Below are 12,808 nucleotides of genomic sequence, written 5' to 3'. Positions count from 1 at the left end.
AGAACAGGGTGTGGGGAGGGAAAGAAGATAACAGAGATAATGCAGGGAGCAGAAGAAAACTGCAAGAAAAATACTGTCTTCTCAGAGTGCTGAAATGATTTTCTGTTGGTGGTATAAGGTAATCAGAGGACAAAAAGGACTTTTCATAAAAAAAAAAAATAATTATTATTATGGGCTCTTTTAATAATTAAAAGCCCCTAAAAAATTTCACAGGAAAAGTTGGTTAGTTGAGAGAATCTCTCAGAATATAGAACAGAAAGACAAAGGAAAGATTAGAAAATATAAGAAAATTTAAGACGGAGATGAGGAGGCTCGGCATCTGACTAAACAGGCTGAAAAGAGAAGAGAGGAAATTATTCAAGAAGTGACACAAGGAAAATTCCCCAACTGCAAGATCCGATTCCAGATTACACCCACTGAATGCCCACATGATTACGGGAGAACAGCTCCAAGTCACATCATTGTGAAGTTAAGTGCAGCAGAGATAAGAAGAAGATCTACAAACTTCAAAAGCGAGAAAAACGGCTTATGTGTAATGTTCTGGGGATCAGAAGTGCTCAGAGCAACACTGGAAACAGACTGGTTTGCACCCCAGGATTCCATGTCCTATGTTAAAATAATAACATCTTCAGATTCAAAAACTTTAAAAGTACCCCTCAATCCCTGTCTCAGGAAATGACTTGGTGAATGCGTTTTACTGAGATGAGGGAATAAGCCAAAAAGGGAAGATGTAGGATCCAGGAAAAGAAAATGCAGGGGATCCCCAGGACGTTGGCGAAGGAAGATTCTTCCATAACATCAGTGCACCACATCTAGAGAAGAATCCGTCTGAATTGGAATAGGACTGAAGCTCGAGGAGTTATCCCTCCATGGAAAGGATGTTTTCATTTTTATTTTTTAAAATGTTTATTTCTTTATTTTGAGAGAAGAGAGTACGTATGTGTGAGCCCACACACGCAAGCAGGGGAGGGGCAGAGAGAGGAGGAGAGAGAATCCCGAGCAGGCTCCGCACTGTTAGCACAAGGCTAACAGTGGGGCTTGATCCCATGAACTGTGAGATCATGACCTGAGCCAAAACCAAAAGTCGATGCTTAACCAACTGAGCCATCCACAAATCTCATGGTTGGTGAGTTTGAGCCCCACATCAGGTCAGCCTGCTGTCCTCTCTCTGTCCCTCCCCTGTTTGCTGTCTCTCTCAAAAATAAAAAATAAACATTTAAAAAATAAAAATAAAAACAAATGACATACTTCCTGATACATTTGAATGTCCTTAGAGAAGATTTGTACTTTAGGCAGAGTGTTTGGGGATTCATTGATGGGTAGGGACACAGAAACAGATGAGTGTGTGTGCACGCACATAGACGCGCGCACACACACACACACACACACACACACAAATTAATACCAGTGGGGATTTTTTTTAACTGCCAAGAAAAGGAAATCATAGTATATTACATGACTCAGCTATAAATAACATTCACATAGTCAAAGTAATGCAAATACCAAATACTGACTTACCCAAAATGTCTGACATAATTCTATTGGGAGGTTGGGGAGAGGGGACCCTAGGGGAATGGTAGTTAGCCAAATCCCCATTGAAGCAGGAAATTGGTAAATAACAAAAATGGAGAAATGAAGAACTGGTGGTTTCAATATAACACTAGAGCCATAGAGGAACAATAGAAGAAAACAACAGAATTTTATGTCCTCTTCTTTAGAAGACAGGGAGAGTGCAGGGAGCTGTTGCTGTGTAAGCTCCCCAGATTCCCAGAGCGCCATGTAGAACTAACCAGAGGCTCCAGCAGCCCGCCAAAATAGTAATTTGTGAAAGCTTACTTCGGAGTTTGATTATACACCTTTCTAGAGCTTCTTCTGAAGGAAACACTCTACTGAGGGATTTTTTTTTTCCTTAAGTAGCCAGGAGAAACAATTATTTCATTACTTAATCACGAGCAACGATATCACATGTCTTCCTGAAGTCTTGGCTCCGCAGAACATTCAGAGTTCTTGTGAAAAACACATGAAATTGTGTTAGATGTTTCTCATGTACACTAAAATATTAGTCCTCTCCTGTCCTTTATTGATGGAGGCTTCTACTTCCTAGTGTCTCTGCCTTGACTTCCATGTAGAAAGGTGGCTAATAAAAATTTGCATTTTTTATGATTTTAGAACATGTTGCCTTCTTTGTGTTTAGCTACCCTTCCCAAGGGACCATGACTGAGTCTCTGAGTCAAATCCCAGGTTTAGCTGAGATTCTCTGTTTTTTAAGCTTTAAAATAGTTTAATCAGGGGTGCCTGGGTGGCTCAGTTGGTTAAGTGTCCGACTTCGGTTCAGGTCACGATCTCGCAGTCCGTAAGTTCAAGCCCCACGTTGGGCTCTGTGCTGACAGCTCAGAGCCTGGAGCCTGGTTGGGACTCTGTCTCCCTCTTTCTCTGCTCCTCTCCTGCTCGCACTCTGTCTCTTTCTCAAAATAATAAATAAACATTCAAAAAAAATTTTTTTTAATTGTTTAATCAACAGAAGAGGGGAAAAAAAGTCTGATCTTTTCCTTTTTTTCCCTTGGTGCCTTAAGATTAGAATGTTTTTCTAAAACCAGGACAACAGCTAGGGATTTCAGTTAAAAGAATATACAATTCACCGGTAGGGGTAAATAGATGGAGTTAATTGGAAATTTGTAAATCAGACAACTGATTGGTTGAGTTTTTGTTGGCTTTGTGTTGACATGGGTCACTGAAGATCCTTCTGACCCTGCACTTACCAGGTGCCACTGCCTGTGTCCACACTCTGTGCCTTTACCGAGTCTGTAAAACCTTCCTTTTCTCTTCCTCAGCTTGATGTGTTCGATGCCGCGGAGCAGTACCAGCAGGCTGGCCTTCCCCTGATCGTGCTGGCTGGCAAAGAGTATGGCTCGGGCAGCTCCCGGGACTGGGCCGCCAAGGGCCCTTTCCTCCTGGTGAGTACGATGGAGAGAGATCCCAGCAGGCGAGCTCAGGAAAGCGTGTGATGTTTGTGCAACTGCTTCTTGGTGGACCTGGCTTTACCTCACTCAGTGAAGGGTGACCTAGAGTTGAACTGGTTCCTTAGATCAGTTATTCATTTTCGGGAGACCATGGATCTTTGGGGTGTCTGTAGAGCAGTTGGGACGAGGGTCTGTGAAGTCTCTGAAATTCTGTTGAAAAGGGTGTATGTATGTCTTTGTTTTGTAGGGAAGAATTTCATGGTTTTCATGATACTCAGTTTGAGGATCAGAAATGTATCTCAGGCGGTTGTCCCAGGAGCGCAGTAAGCCCGGGCGGCCGATCCTGTGTTGTCGGTCAGGAGGTTCACAGAAGGGGAAAGTAAGGAGCCTTCACTTTGGACACACGCGGGAGCACACGTTTTTACAGTTGCTTCTCACTGCCCGTGAATCAGCTCGTAGACTCCCAAGGGAAAAGGCAGCGCTCTCTGGATGTAGACAGGCAGCTCTTTAGAACCTTCTACCAATTCAGGGCCTGACCCTCTGGCGGCGTCCCCATGGAGGGGCCGTGCAGGGAGCAGGCAGCTTTTACCTCCTGAGCATTTGCTGGAAGAGCCTTGCAGCTCAGCTTTAATTCTCGGGGTTGGGTGAAACGCCATAGCCAGTGTCAATCCAAATGATTTGTGGCTCCAGCAAATTAAGCCTTGGGAAGCACTAAATAAGTTGACATCCACTAAATAAGTTGATGTCTATGGTAAAAAATGTGGTGTCTGGCAGGCTGCCCTCCAGAAGTCCAGGATAATGTGTTTGAACATCACACCTACTGTGTTTTTTCTTTTTTTTTTTTTTAATCCATCCTTTTGCTCTGGCACGGGGTGGGGGTGGGGGGAGGATGTTCTCTGATTACTTGGTAATATATCAAAAGCCTGCCTTTTTGAGAAGCTGCTAGAAAAAACCAGAGAAATGACAGAAGAGGAAAGGGTTTTAGGGAAGAAGGCTGGGAGCTGGTGGTAGAAATGAGACCTGGTGCAGCACGCAGCCAGAGAGGGAACCGTAAGAGCTGGCGGAGGGTAAGAGAACCGGCACGCAAGGGGCTCCTAGGAGCCTAGACCTCTGTACGGAACGGCTCCAGGTTCCGGCAGCCCAAGCCGGGCTGCTCAGCAGTGCTGGGCTGTGCTCCCGGCTGAGGTGCCGCGCGGCCCTTGCCCGGAGCTAGGCACGTGCACAGGACCACCCCCCTCCTAGTGAATACGTGTACGTAAATCCAGACGGAATATCTGCTGCTCTGAAGAACCTGTTCTTCCTCTATACGCTCATTTTTAAATGTGGAAACGCTTGTGGGATTTTTAAATATACCTATGCCAGGATCTCATGCCCAAAGATTCTGGTTTAGTTGCTAAGGAGAAAGGCCTGCATGTGGGCATTGTAAAAACCTGCCCTGGTGATGTGAATATGTGGCAAAGTTTGAGAACCAGTGCTTTGTGTCTACGGCTCCCGCAGCTTACAAGAATCACTAGCTTCCTCCCCTCCATGCTCCCTGCAAGAGGTCCTGATCTGGGGTAATGCCTAAAGAACCTACATTTTTAACAAGTTCCCAAAGTATACCCTAAAGGGGCACCAGGGTGGCTCAGTGAGGTAAGCGTTCGACTCTTGATTTCGGCTCAGGTCATGATCTCAGGGTCGTGAGACTGAGCCCCAAGTCGGGCTCTGCACTGGGTGTGGAGCCTGCTTGAGACTCTCTTTCCCTCTCCTACAGCCCTTCCCCCTCAAAAGTGCACTCTATGTATCAAGAGCCCGTGTAGGGGTATCTTAATATTATATTACAATTAACTAATATTTAAGAGTGGGGTGTTCTAGGTAATCAAGGATCCTGGCTTATTGAGCACTGCTGTATATTGCCACTTCTAGTTCACTAATAAAAGGTACTTTACAGGAAGTCTTAATATGAAGACTGTATTCAGTGCAATTCAGTCCTTGAAACAGGAATTGTAAAAGCAGCACATCATTTACTTTCTCGATAGTATGTTCTGGAAGTTGCTTTTTTGGTTAAATCTTTTGTGTCTGCACCTATAGTAGCAAAATCCCAGGGAAATAGAAGAAATGATTATGGTGTTTTGTGGTGTAGATTCCAGATAACAATGAAAGTTTGCTAAGAGATGTTGTATCACAAAGCAGCTAAGCATGTGGTCAAACTGCATGGGTTCCAATACCAGGTACTCCACTGACTGCGTGGGTAAAGAGGGGACAATAATGGCCTCTACCTCCCAGAGCTGGCGGAGGGTGGATTGAGAAAATCCATTCAAGTGCTTGCACGTGGCCTGTACTTATAGGCAGTTCAGACTATCTACTGTGTTATTTATAATTAGAGAGCAACTTTATGTAAACAACCAGTTGGTACTTAGAATTTAGGTGTGAGAAGACTTAAGAAGCCTTTTGTAAAGTTTCCTTGTTGCTAAAGAAAACTGGAACTGTGTCCAAAGTACTGTCTTGGCTCCTCAGGGAATCAAAGCCGTCCTGGCAGAGAGTTACGAGCGCATTCACCGCAGTAATTTGGTGGGAATGGGGGTGATTCCCCTCGAATATCTTCCTGGGGAGACTGCAGACATCCTGGGACTCACAGGGCGGGAACGATACACGATCATCATTCCAGAAAACCTCAAACCACGAATGAAAGTGCAGGTCAAGGTAAGCTGAGCCTCTCCACACCGGGCCCAAGTAAACAGGGCTGTGTGTTTATAATCAATCCCGTCAGAAGGAAAGGAGTAGAGTTCGGAAGGAAGAAAATCACTCAGTAGGACTGCAGGGAGGATGGCAGCTGTTGACTGATCACTTACAGCTTGTTTATGCGTGTGGTCACCATCACTTCCTTTCTTACCCTCCAACCAGCCCCGCTGTCTCCACTGTGGCCCAGACTCACTTAGCCCAGAGAGGGGTGGGGGGAAGCTCAAAGACCGCACATTGTCACATTACCCAAAAAATACCTTTTTATTATCAAAATGTGAACAGACACACCCCATCCCTGAGCCTCACCCCAGGCCCCAGATTTTGATTAGCCCAGAGGTAAATACGACAGCTCCCTATGTGAGGTGAGGCCAAGTGCCCCGCACCGCCTACGGGACCACCTTAATGAGACTTCTCCTGACCCGCAGCTCCCAGAGAGGGTTTAGAAAATACCATCCAGGGGCACCTGGGTAGCTCCATCTGGTAAGTATCCAGGTTGGGCTCAGGTCATGATCTTGGGGTTTGTGAGTTCCAGCCCCACACTGAATGCTTGGGATTCTTTCTCTCCCTCTCTCTCTGCCCCTGCCCCCACATTGACGTGCGCGCATGATCTCTCTCTCTCCCTCTCAAAGTAAAGAGAGAAAACGCCATCCCGAACATCATTAGTTGCTGCTACCCCAGGAGACCTGGTTCTCTGTTGCCTGTCACTGCCATCACTCATACGCCATGATGCTTCCCTGTGCAGAGAAGTCCACTGGGGGTCTCGTCCAAATGCAGCTTCTGATTTCCTGGGTCTGGGCTGGAGCCCGGAACTGCACGCGGCAGCCCTGAGGACAGGGTGGGTGGGCGCCCCTCCTTGCCTAGCCTCCTCCCTCACTGATTCTCCTCTGCTTCTTTGTCATCACAGCTTGACACTGGGAAGAGCTTCCAGGCCGTCATGAGGTTCGACACCGACGTGGAGCTTGCTTATTTCCACAACGGGGGCATCCTCAACTACATGGTTCGCAAGATGGCCAAGTAGGTCACCTGCACCTGGAGCTGCACCAGGAGGGAGCGAAGCGCCACCGGCCGGCCGGGCCCTTGGTGCAGAGCACCCCCCTCCACGTGTGGGCCTCCCCGCAGGGGTGCCGCCTTGCACACATGCACGTGAGCACGGACGTGTTCTGGTGCCATCCCTCCAGGCACAAAACGAGCAGTTTCTGCATTCTCTATTTTTGTGAATCTTTGGCTCTCTCTCTGGAATTTGGAAGCTCAAGTGGTGGCAATGTCAGTAGTGCCAGAAAAGGAGAACTGAGCTTGTCTTTAAGGAAACTGATTACAGGATGTTGATTTTTTCACTGTCAGCCTGATAAGTCTTCTCAGAAGGCGTCGCCTGTCCTCTTTCCTGTTCGGCTCTGTTCTCCTCTGTTCGGTGAAACCTTTCCCTTGAGACTCCCTGGCCTATGCATAGTATGCCAGAGTTAACTGACATGGGTAGATGAGAACTTTCTCCCACTTCAGATCACAGTAGTGATTGTGACTCCCCTGCCCCCTTCTTCCTTCAGAGCGGATGATCCAGACAGCTTGGATCAGACACTGACATTTTTTGATTATGTACCTTTGGATGGATCAACACTAAAGAAATTGTGACATTTTTCTTTTACTATCTTCAAAAATCGTCCCCAGAAAATTTTTCAGTTAAGAGGAGGACTTTGGAGGTGGTTTTGGAGAGAGACTTAGAACATTTGTAATTTGAAGAAGAGATTAAATCTATTTTCAAGCAAAACTTTTTGACTTTGGAATTGAATTCTGTGGTGTGTGAGGCTTCAGTCTGGGCCTGTTTAGAGCAGAGCGAGTCTCAGGCTACCAGCATCCTGAAGCCTGGGTGACGTTTAACCTCTCCTGCTTTTACAACCACATCCGTGCTATACAGGTGAAATGGAAGAGTTGGGGAACCAGGATTTCTCTGCCCTGGTTGGGAGCAGACAAGAAGCTAGTAGGAGCAATAATGTAAGCGTGGTGAGCAGATCATCTTTTTATTTTCGTGTCCTATAGTTTACGTCCTTATTGTCATTGACAGCATTTTGGGGCACATGTCTCAGCTGCCATAACAAAATATCATAGACTGGGTGGCTCAAACATCAACAATGTATTTTCTCCTTCCTGGAGACTACAAGTTAAGATCAAGTTTCCAGCCACTTCATTTTCTGGTCAGAGCTTTCTGTCTTTCCTTTTGTGATGTTTGAAGGTTTGTCTAAGCCATTTATGGTCCTAGTGAATTACAACTAATCTGAATCTGTTTTAGAGAATACTTAAGTTATTACAGAGCCTACCCTGTCTTGAACACAAAATACCGTGGCCTACATGGAAACAGCAAAACTCAGGCAGTTGTCCCCATGTCTGGAAAACCGCAAACAACTCTCAGGGCATCAGCAACCTTGTTTAATGACACAAGAATGCCACTTGAATACATAGTCTGATTTTTTTTAAGTGGATAGGACAGCCAAATTTATCTCCTCAGTTTCATCCAAGGAACCTGAGAACAGAGTCCAAACTGTTGACCATCAACTATTACAAAATGGCTTGAGATGACCATTCAAAGGGAACAACAGCACGGGTTAAGGAAACAAATTAATAGGGCAAGATGTACAAATAAACTATAAAAACAAATCAATTTCTCAAGAAGTACTGTATCATCTACACACTCCTATTACTAAAAGTTGTCCTACAGAATTTTAAGATTACATGCCACACACTGGTACATGGAAAATATGAGTAACTACTATATCTATGTATATGAATATTTATCGAACCCTTAGAATTATCAGCATTTAAGAGATCAGCATAGAGGAATCAACAGCACAGACTGGGACAGAGCTAACAGAAATAGGAGCCAAGAGGGGGTTCCAAGAAAGGAGTACTCAACAGGGCCAAAAGCAGCAAAGAGATCAAAGAGAGAGAAGGCCTAAGAAGTGCCTGATGGATTAGGCACTGGTATTAACAAGAACAATGTCAGTAGATTAAGGGCAAAAGTCAGTTTACAGTAGGTTAAGGAAAGAAAGGGAAGCATAGAAAAAACTTTCAACATTTCTTTCCTTCCTTCCTTTAATTCATTCATTCATTCTAATGTGTACCCAGTGGCTACTGGATATTCACTGGGGATCAGTTGCAAGGGGAAGGATAGGAAAAGAAGTTAAGGCTTTTTAATTTTTCCCAAGTACTTAAGAGCTTTATTGGCCTACAGAAAGCCATAAACAGAGGGTAAAGTTAAGTGATAGATATTTAGTTCAATACAAGCCTTGGGCAAATACCTTCACAATGGTACAAGCAATCCATGATTGTACCCACTGGGGCTAATGTCTTCAGTCAGGGTCGGTCATCCATCCCCTGTAGCTAAAGAATGAGGCACCCAGGTCATTTGGGCATTTCCTTAGCATCAAATGGTATCTTCTCAAAATGAAAGTCCTTCCACTTTGCATATAGTTTCTGAGCTCCAGTTGCAATATCCTCCACCACAAAACTTTCTATTTTTATAACTGGAATCTCAAATATCTTATACTTCACATGGATTCCCCAGTCATGGCTGCAGTTTGGTCTGGCACAGAAGATCTTTGCTCTCTTCTCAAAATATCCAAAGCTCTTTGGTTTGGGGTGTAGTTTACTCACAAAGCACTTCCTGAAAGCATCTCCAACCACAGTGTAATGGCATTCCTACGGATGAAGGGGTTGAATAACAACATTAAAACGAGTACAAAACCGTGATTTTAAAAAGCTCCACCCTTATCTGAGATGAAGAGCACGTAGGATCCCACTCATTTTACAGATGGGGTAAGAAGGAAATACACATTCACCTGAAGGCCAGACCAGAATCCACGCGGCCTGACTCCCAGTTACACGGGTGGAGTTGACGGTGGGGGTCAGGGTACAAGTGAAGTGACAGGGGCCATCTCATGAAGAGGAGGACTAAGAAGTTTCCAGGGAACTGAGCTTCTGAAAATATCCCCTTTATTGATTCAGAAACAAAAGGGAGTATTTATTGAAGATCTCCAAAGACTGAATTCACCTGGCAGGCAAAATCCAAAGGATACAGAGAACAAAGGGTCAATGTGGACCTGAAGAGGGTTGGGGACTAAAGGGTTCAGAGGCTCTGCCTGTAGTCAACTTTAGAGTAAACCTCAGAAAGGCCACACTGTACAGAACAAATGCAGACCCAACACACCAGCCCCTCGGGAAAAGTCATAAAGCACCATTTCAACAGAAAAATCACTCAAATTGGAGCTGAAGGGACCTTTTATAGCTAAAGAAGCAGACTCCTAAAGGCATGGGAACTTGCTAGTATCACCCCTAATATCCTTCTTGCTCAGAGGGACTGATTAGAGACTTCAGCTTTCTGAAGCCCAAGGAGAACCCTGAAAACTCATCATCTGAACGAGCCTCCCCTTTATCAGCAGCAATGGAGTTACATCCAACTTTTGTCTTTAGACATTTTTGTATCCAAAGTTTTATCCAAAAGTATTAGGGAAAAAAAATTCAGAAAACTAACCTATTTTTTAAAATGAGATACTTTGTTTTCGTTATAAAAGTGATTTGTATCCCAAAAAAAAAGTTTAGAAAACATAAAATAGTAGAAAATATCACAGAATCTCACTGCAAAATAGTAATGCATTTTAGATATTTCCCCTAGTCTTTTTGTCTATACAAAGTTAAATTTATTTTTTTGTTGCTGGTAGTGATGGTGGTATTATTGCTATTATGTCACACTGCTATAGTCCTAGCATATTTCCAATTTTGTATCCTTGTTATTTTTCCCACTTCATTAGTTTGTAAGAAGTTTTTCATTATATATAAGCTTCATGATCATTTTGTTTAATAAACTTTACTTCGGATTTATTTTAGATTTACAGAAAAATTTCCAAGATTATCCAGAAAATTCCTGTAGACCCTTCACTCAGCTTCCCTGAATTCTCACACACCATAGTACATTTGTCAAAACTAAGAAATTAGGATTGGAACATTACTATTAACTACAGATTTTACTACTTTTTATAATAATATTCTTTATCTACTCTAGGATCGAATGCAAGATACCCCATTCATTTAGCATAACCATTTTTAATGGCTATGTAATATTTAGTTAAGTGGCTTTTTCTTCTTTATTGTTAAGGATTTCCTATTAAAACGTGTTTAGCTTTTTAAAAATACATTGACTATGGTCATGAAAACAATAAAAATAATAATGTCTGACTATAAATATCTCACCAATAGTAAGCTTTAATTACTGCTAAAAAATGACCCAGTGCTCTTTGTTAAAAAGGCTGCTTACCTCCACCACTCTGATATCAACAGTGTAACATGCAAAGGCTTTGCACTTTCTGCAGAGCAGTTTTTTATTTTCCTTATCAGGTACAGGTTCTACTTTTCCTTGACTATCCCTGATGACTTTTTCTTGAATCTGTATCTGGAGAACCTACATGCAAAAAAACACACGCAAAAAACAAACAAAAAAAAAAACCCCACATCATCAGTGTAATTTGTGTACAACTAGGAGGTATATATATACACATATACGTGTATGTAATCATTCATTTATATACAACTTCCACGAACATACAGTACCTGACTTTATTAAAAAAAAAAAATCCCATAGATTATTTTAATGGTTCTCCTAATTCTTTGTTAGTGTTTAACTGTGACCTCCAATTAGTCTTTTAATTTTTTCATCAAAGATGCTCATAAAATACTAAGGATGTCCATAAAATAGTCATCTGAACCATGCTTTCTACTTTAGTAGTTGGCAAAATTTTTTAAATCCCTCACAAATAAACATACGATATATACTGTTTCAGGCATGACTACACCCACTTGTAGAGCAGAGACCCATTAAATGGAACAGCAGGCAGAAGAGTCCCCATCATCTAAAAAAATTTTTTTCTCTCCTCTTCCAACCACAGGAGAGTATTGTTGAATTACAGTAAAGTTAAATGTATATATAGTATGTCTGCCTTCTATTCCAAACCTCAGGACATGGCTAAGTATAACTAAGAACCTGGACATGATGGAGAAAATAAACCTAAGAAGATTCCAAAGGTTGAAGAGAGGATGGCAGGCAGCTAGGAAACACATGGTAGAACAACATGGTGGTGACTCCCTGGGTTTTCTTTTCACCTCATATATCCAGACTAGGGGCTGAAGAAACAAGCAAGCAGAAATGCCTATGGGCCCAAATAAAAAATATCTCAACAGAAACCTACTCTCTCTAGCCAAAGGACCTGGAAAGGCACAGCCTAGCAAGCTAAAAAACTTTCAGACATTAACTGTTCTACTCCAAACATCACAGAATAAAACAAAAAACTACGGCCTAGGGGTGCACCTGGGTGGCACAGTCAGTTAAGTGTCCGACTCTTGATCTTGGCTCAGGTCATGATCTCACAGTTCGTGAGTTTGGGCCCTGCATCGGGCTTTGCGTGCTGATGGCGCGAAGCCTGCTTGGGATTCCCTCTTTCCTCTCCGCCCCTCCCCCATTTGTGCATGCACACTCTCTCTCTCTCTCTCTCTCAAAAATATATAAAAAAAATTTTTTTAAGTTTATTTTTGAGACAGAGTGAGTGTGAGTAGGAGAGGGGCAGAGAGAGAGAAGGAGACACAGAATCCCAACTAGGCTCCAGACTCAGAGTTGTCAGCACACAGCCTGACGCGGGGCTCAAACTCATGAACCATGAGATCATGACCTGAGCTGGAGTCAGACACTGACTGAGCCACCCAAGTGCCCCTAAATGTATGTATGTGTGTGTGTGTGTGTGTGTGTGTGTGTGTGTGTATGTAAATAACTAACTAACCTATTTTTAGGGTGGCCTCACCCCTACCCATGCTAGCAAAGACTGAGTGGGGCACCAAAATTTCCACTTGCAGAGCTGTAACGAAGAACCTTGACACTCTCACCCCATGGTGTCAGAGAAAGCCAAGAGGGGAGCCATGACTTTCAGCCCTGCCAAATGGTAGACCCTTTTGCCTGTGATGTCAGGGAGACCCTGTGGGGAGCCAGAACTCCCACACACACCCCCAACAAAATTACCAGCTACCAACAGGTCCCGGCCACACTTGTCCCAAACTCCCTCTCATCCTTTACCATCTCTGCCTGTTCTCTATGGCTG

At 43.6% G+C, this 12,808-nt stretch overlaps 2 protein-coding genes across 5 annotated transcripts in view; one reads left to right on the top strand and one right to left on the bottom strand.

Moving 5' to 3' along the window:
- Positions 1–7,443, top strand: part of ACO1 (aconitase 1) — a 65,847-nt gene extending 58,404 nt beyond the window's left edge. Inside the window, exons 19-21 of the mRNA XM_047830687.1 lie at positions 2,832–2,954; positions 5,457–5,642; positions 6,586–7,443. Coding sequence (XP_047686643.1) covers positions 2,832–2,954; positions 5,457–5,642; positions 6,586–6,699 — 423 coding nt within the window. The 3' untranslated portion in view covers positions 6,700–7,443. The remainder of the gene's footprint in view (positions 1–2,831; positions 2,955–5,456; positions 5,643–6,585) is intronic.
- Positions 7,444–8,857: 1,414 nt separating this feature from the next.
- The window catches only part of RIGI (RNA sensor RIG-I), a 37,506-nt gene continuing 33,555 nt past the window's right edge, over positions 8,858–12,808 (bottom strand). For 3 of the 4 annotated variants that reach the window (XM_047830682.1, XM_047830684.1, XM_047830685.1), the window contains 2 exons: positions 10,981–11,124; positions 8,858–9,368 (listed from right to left, as the gene is read on the bottom strand). In XM_047830682.1, the coding sequence (XP_047686638.1) occupies positions 9,072–9,368; positions 10,981–11,124 (441 nt within the window). In that variant the 3' untranslated portion in view covers positions 8,858–9,071. Of the gene's footprint in view, positions 9,369–9,508; positions 9,661–10,980; positions 11,125–12,808 lie in introns of all 4 variants that reach the window. The other variant, XM_047830683.1, reaches the window with a different exon arrangement.

This window comes from Prionailurus viverrinus, chromosome D4 (assembly GCF_022837055.1).
Source record: "Prionailurus viverrinus isolate Anna chromosome D4, UM_Priviv_1.0, whole genome shotgun sequence".
Lineage (NCBI taxonomy): Eukaryota > Metazoa > Chordata > Mammalia > Carnivora > Felidae > Prionailurus > Prionailurus viverrinus.
The sequence above is the reverse complement of the archived record's forward strand: the minus strand, read 5'-3'. Positions and strand labels throughout refer to the sequence as shown.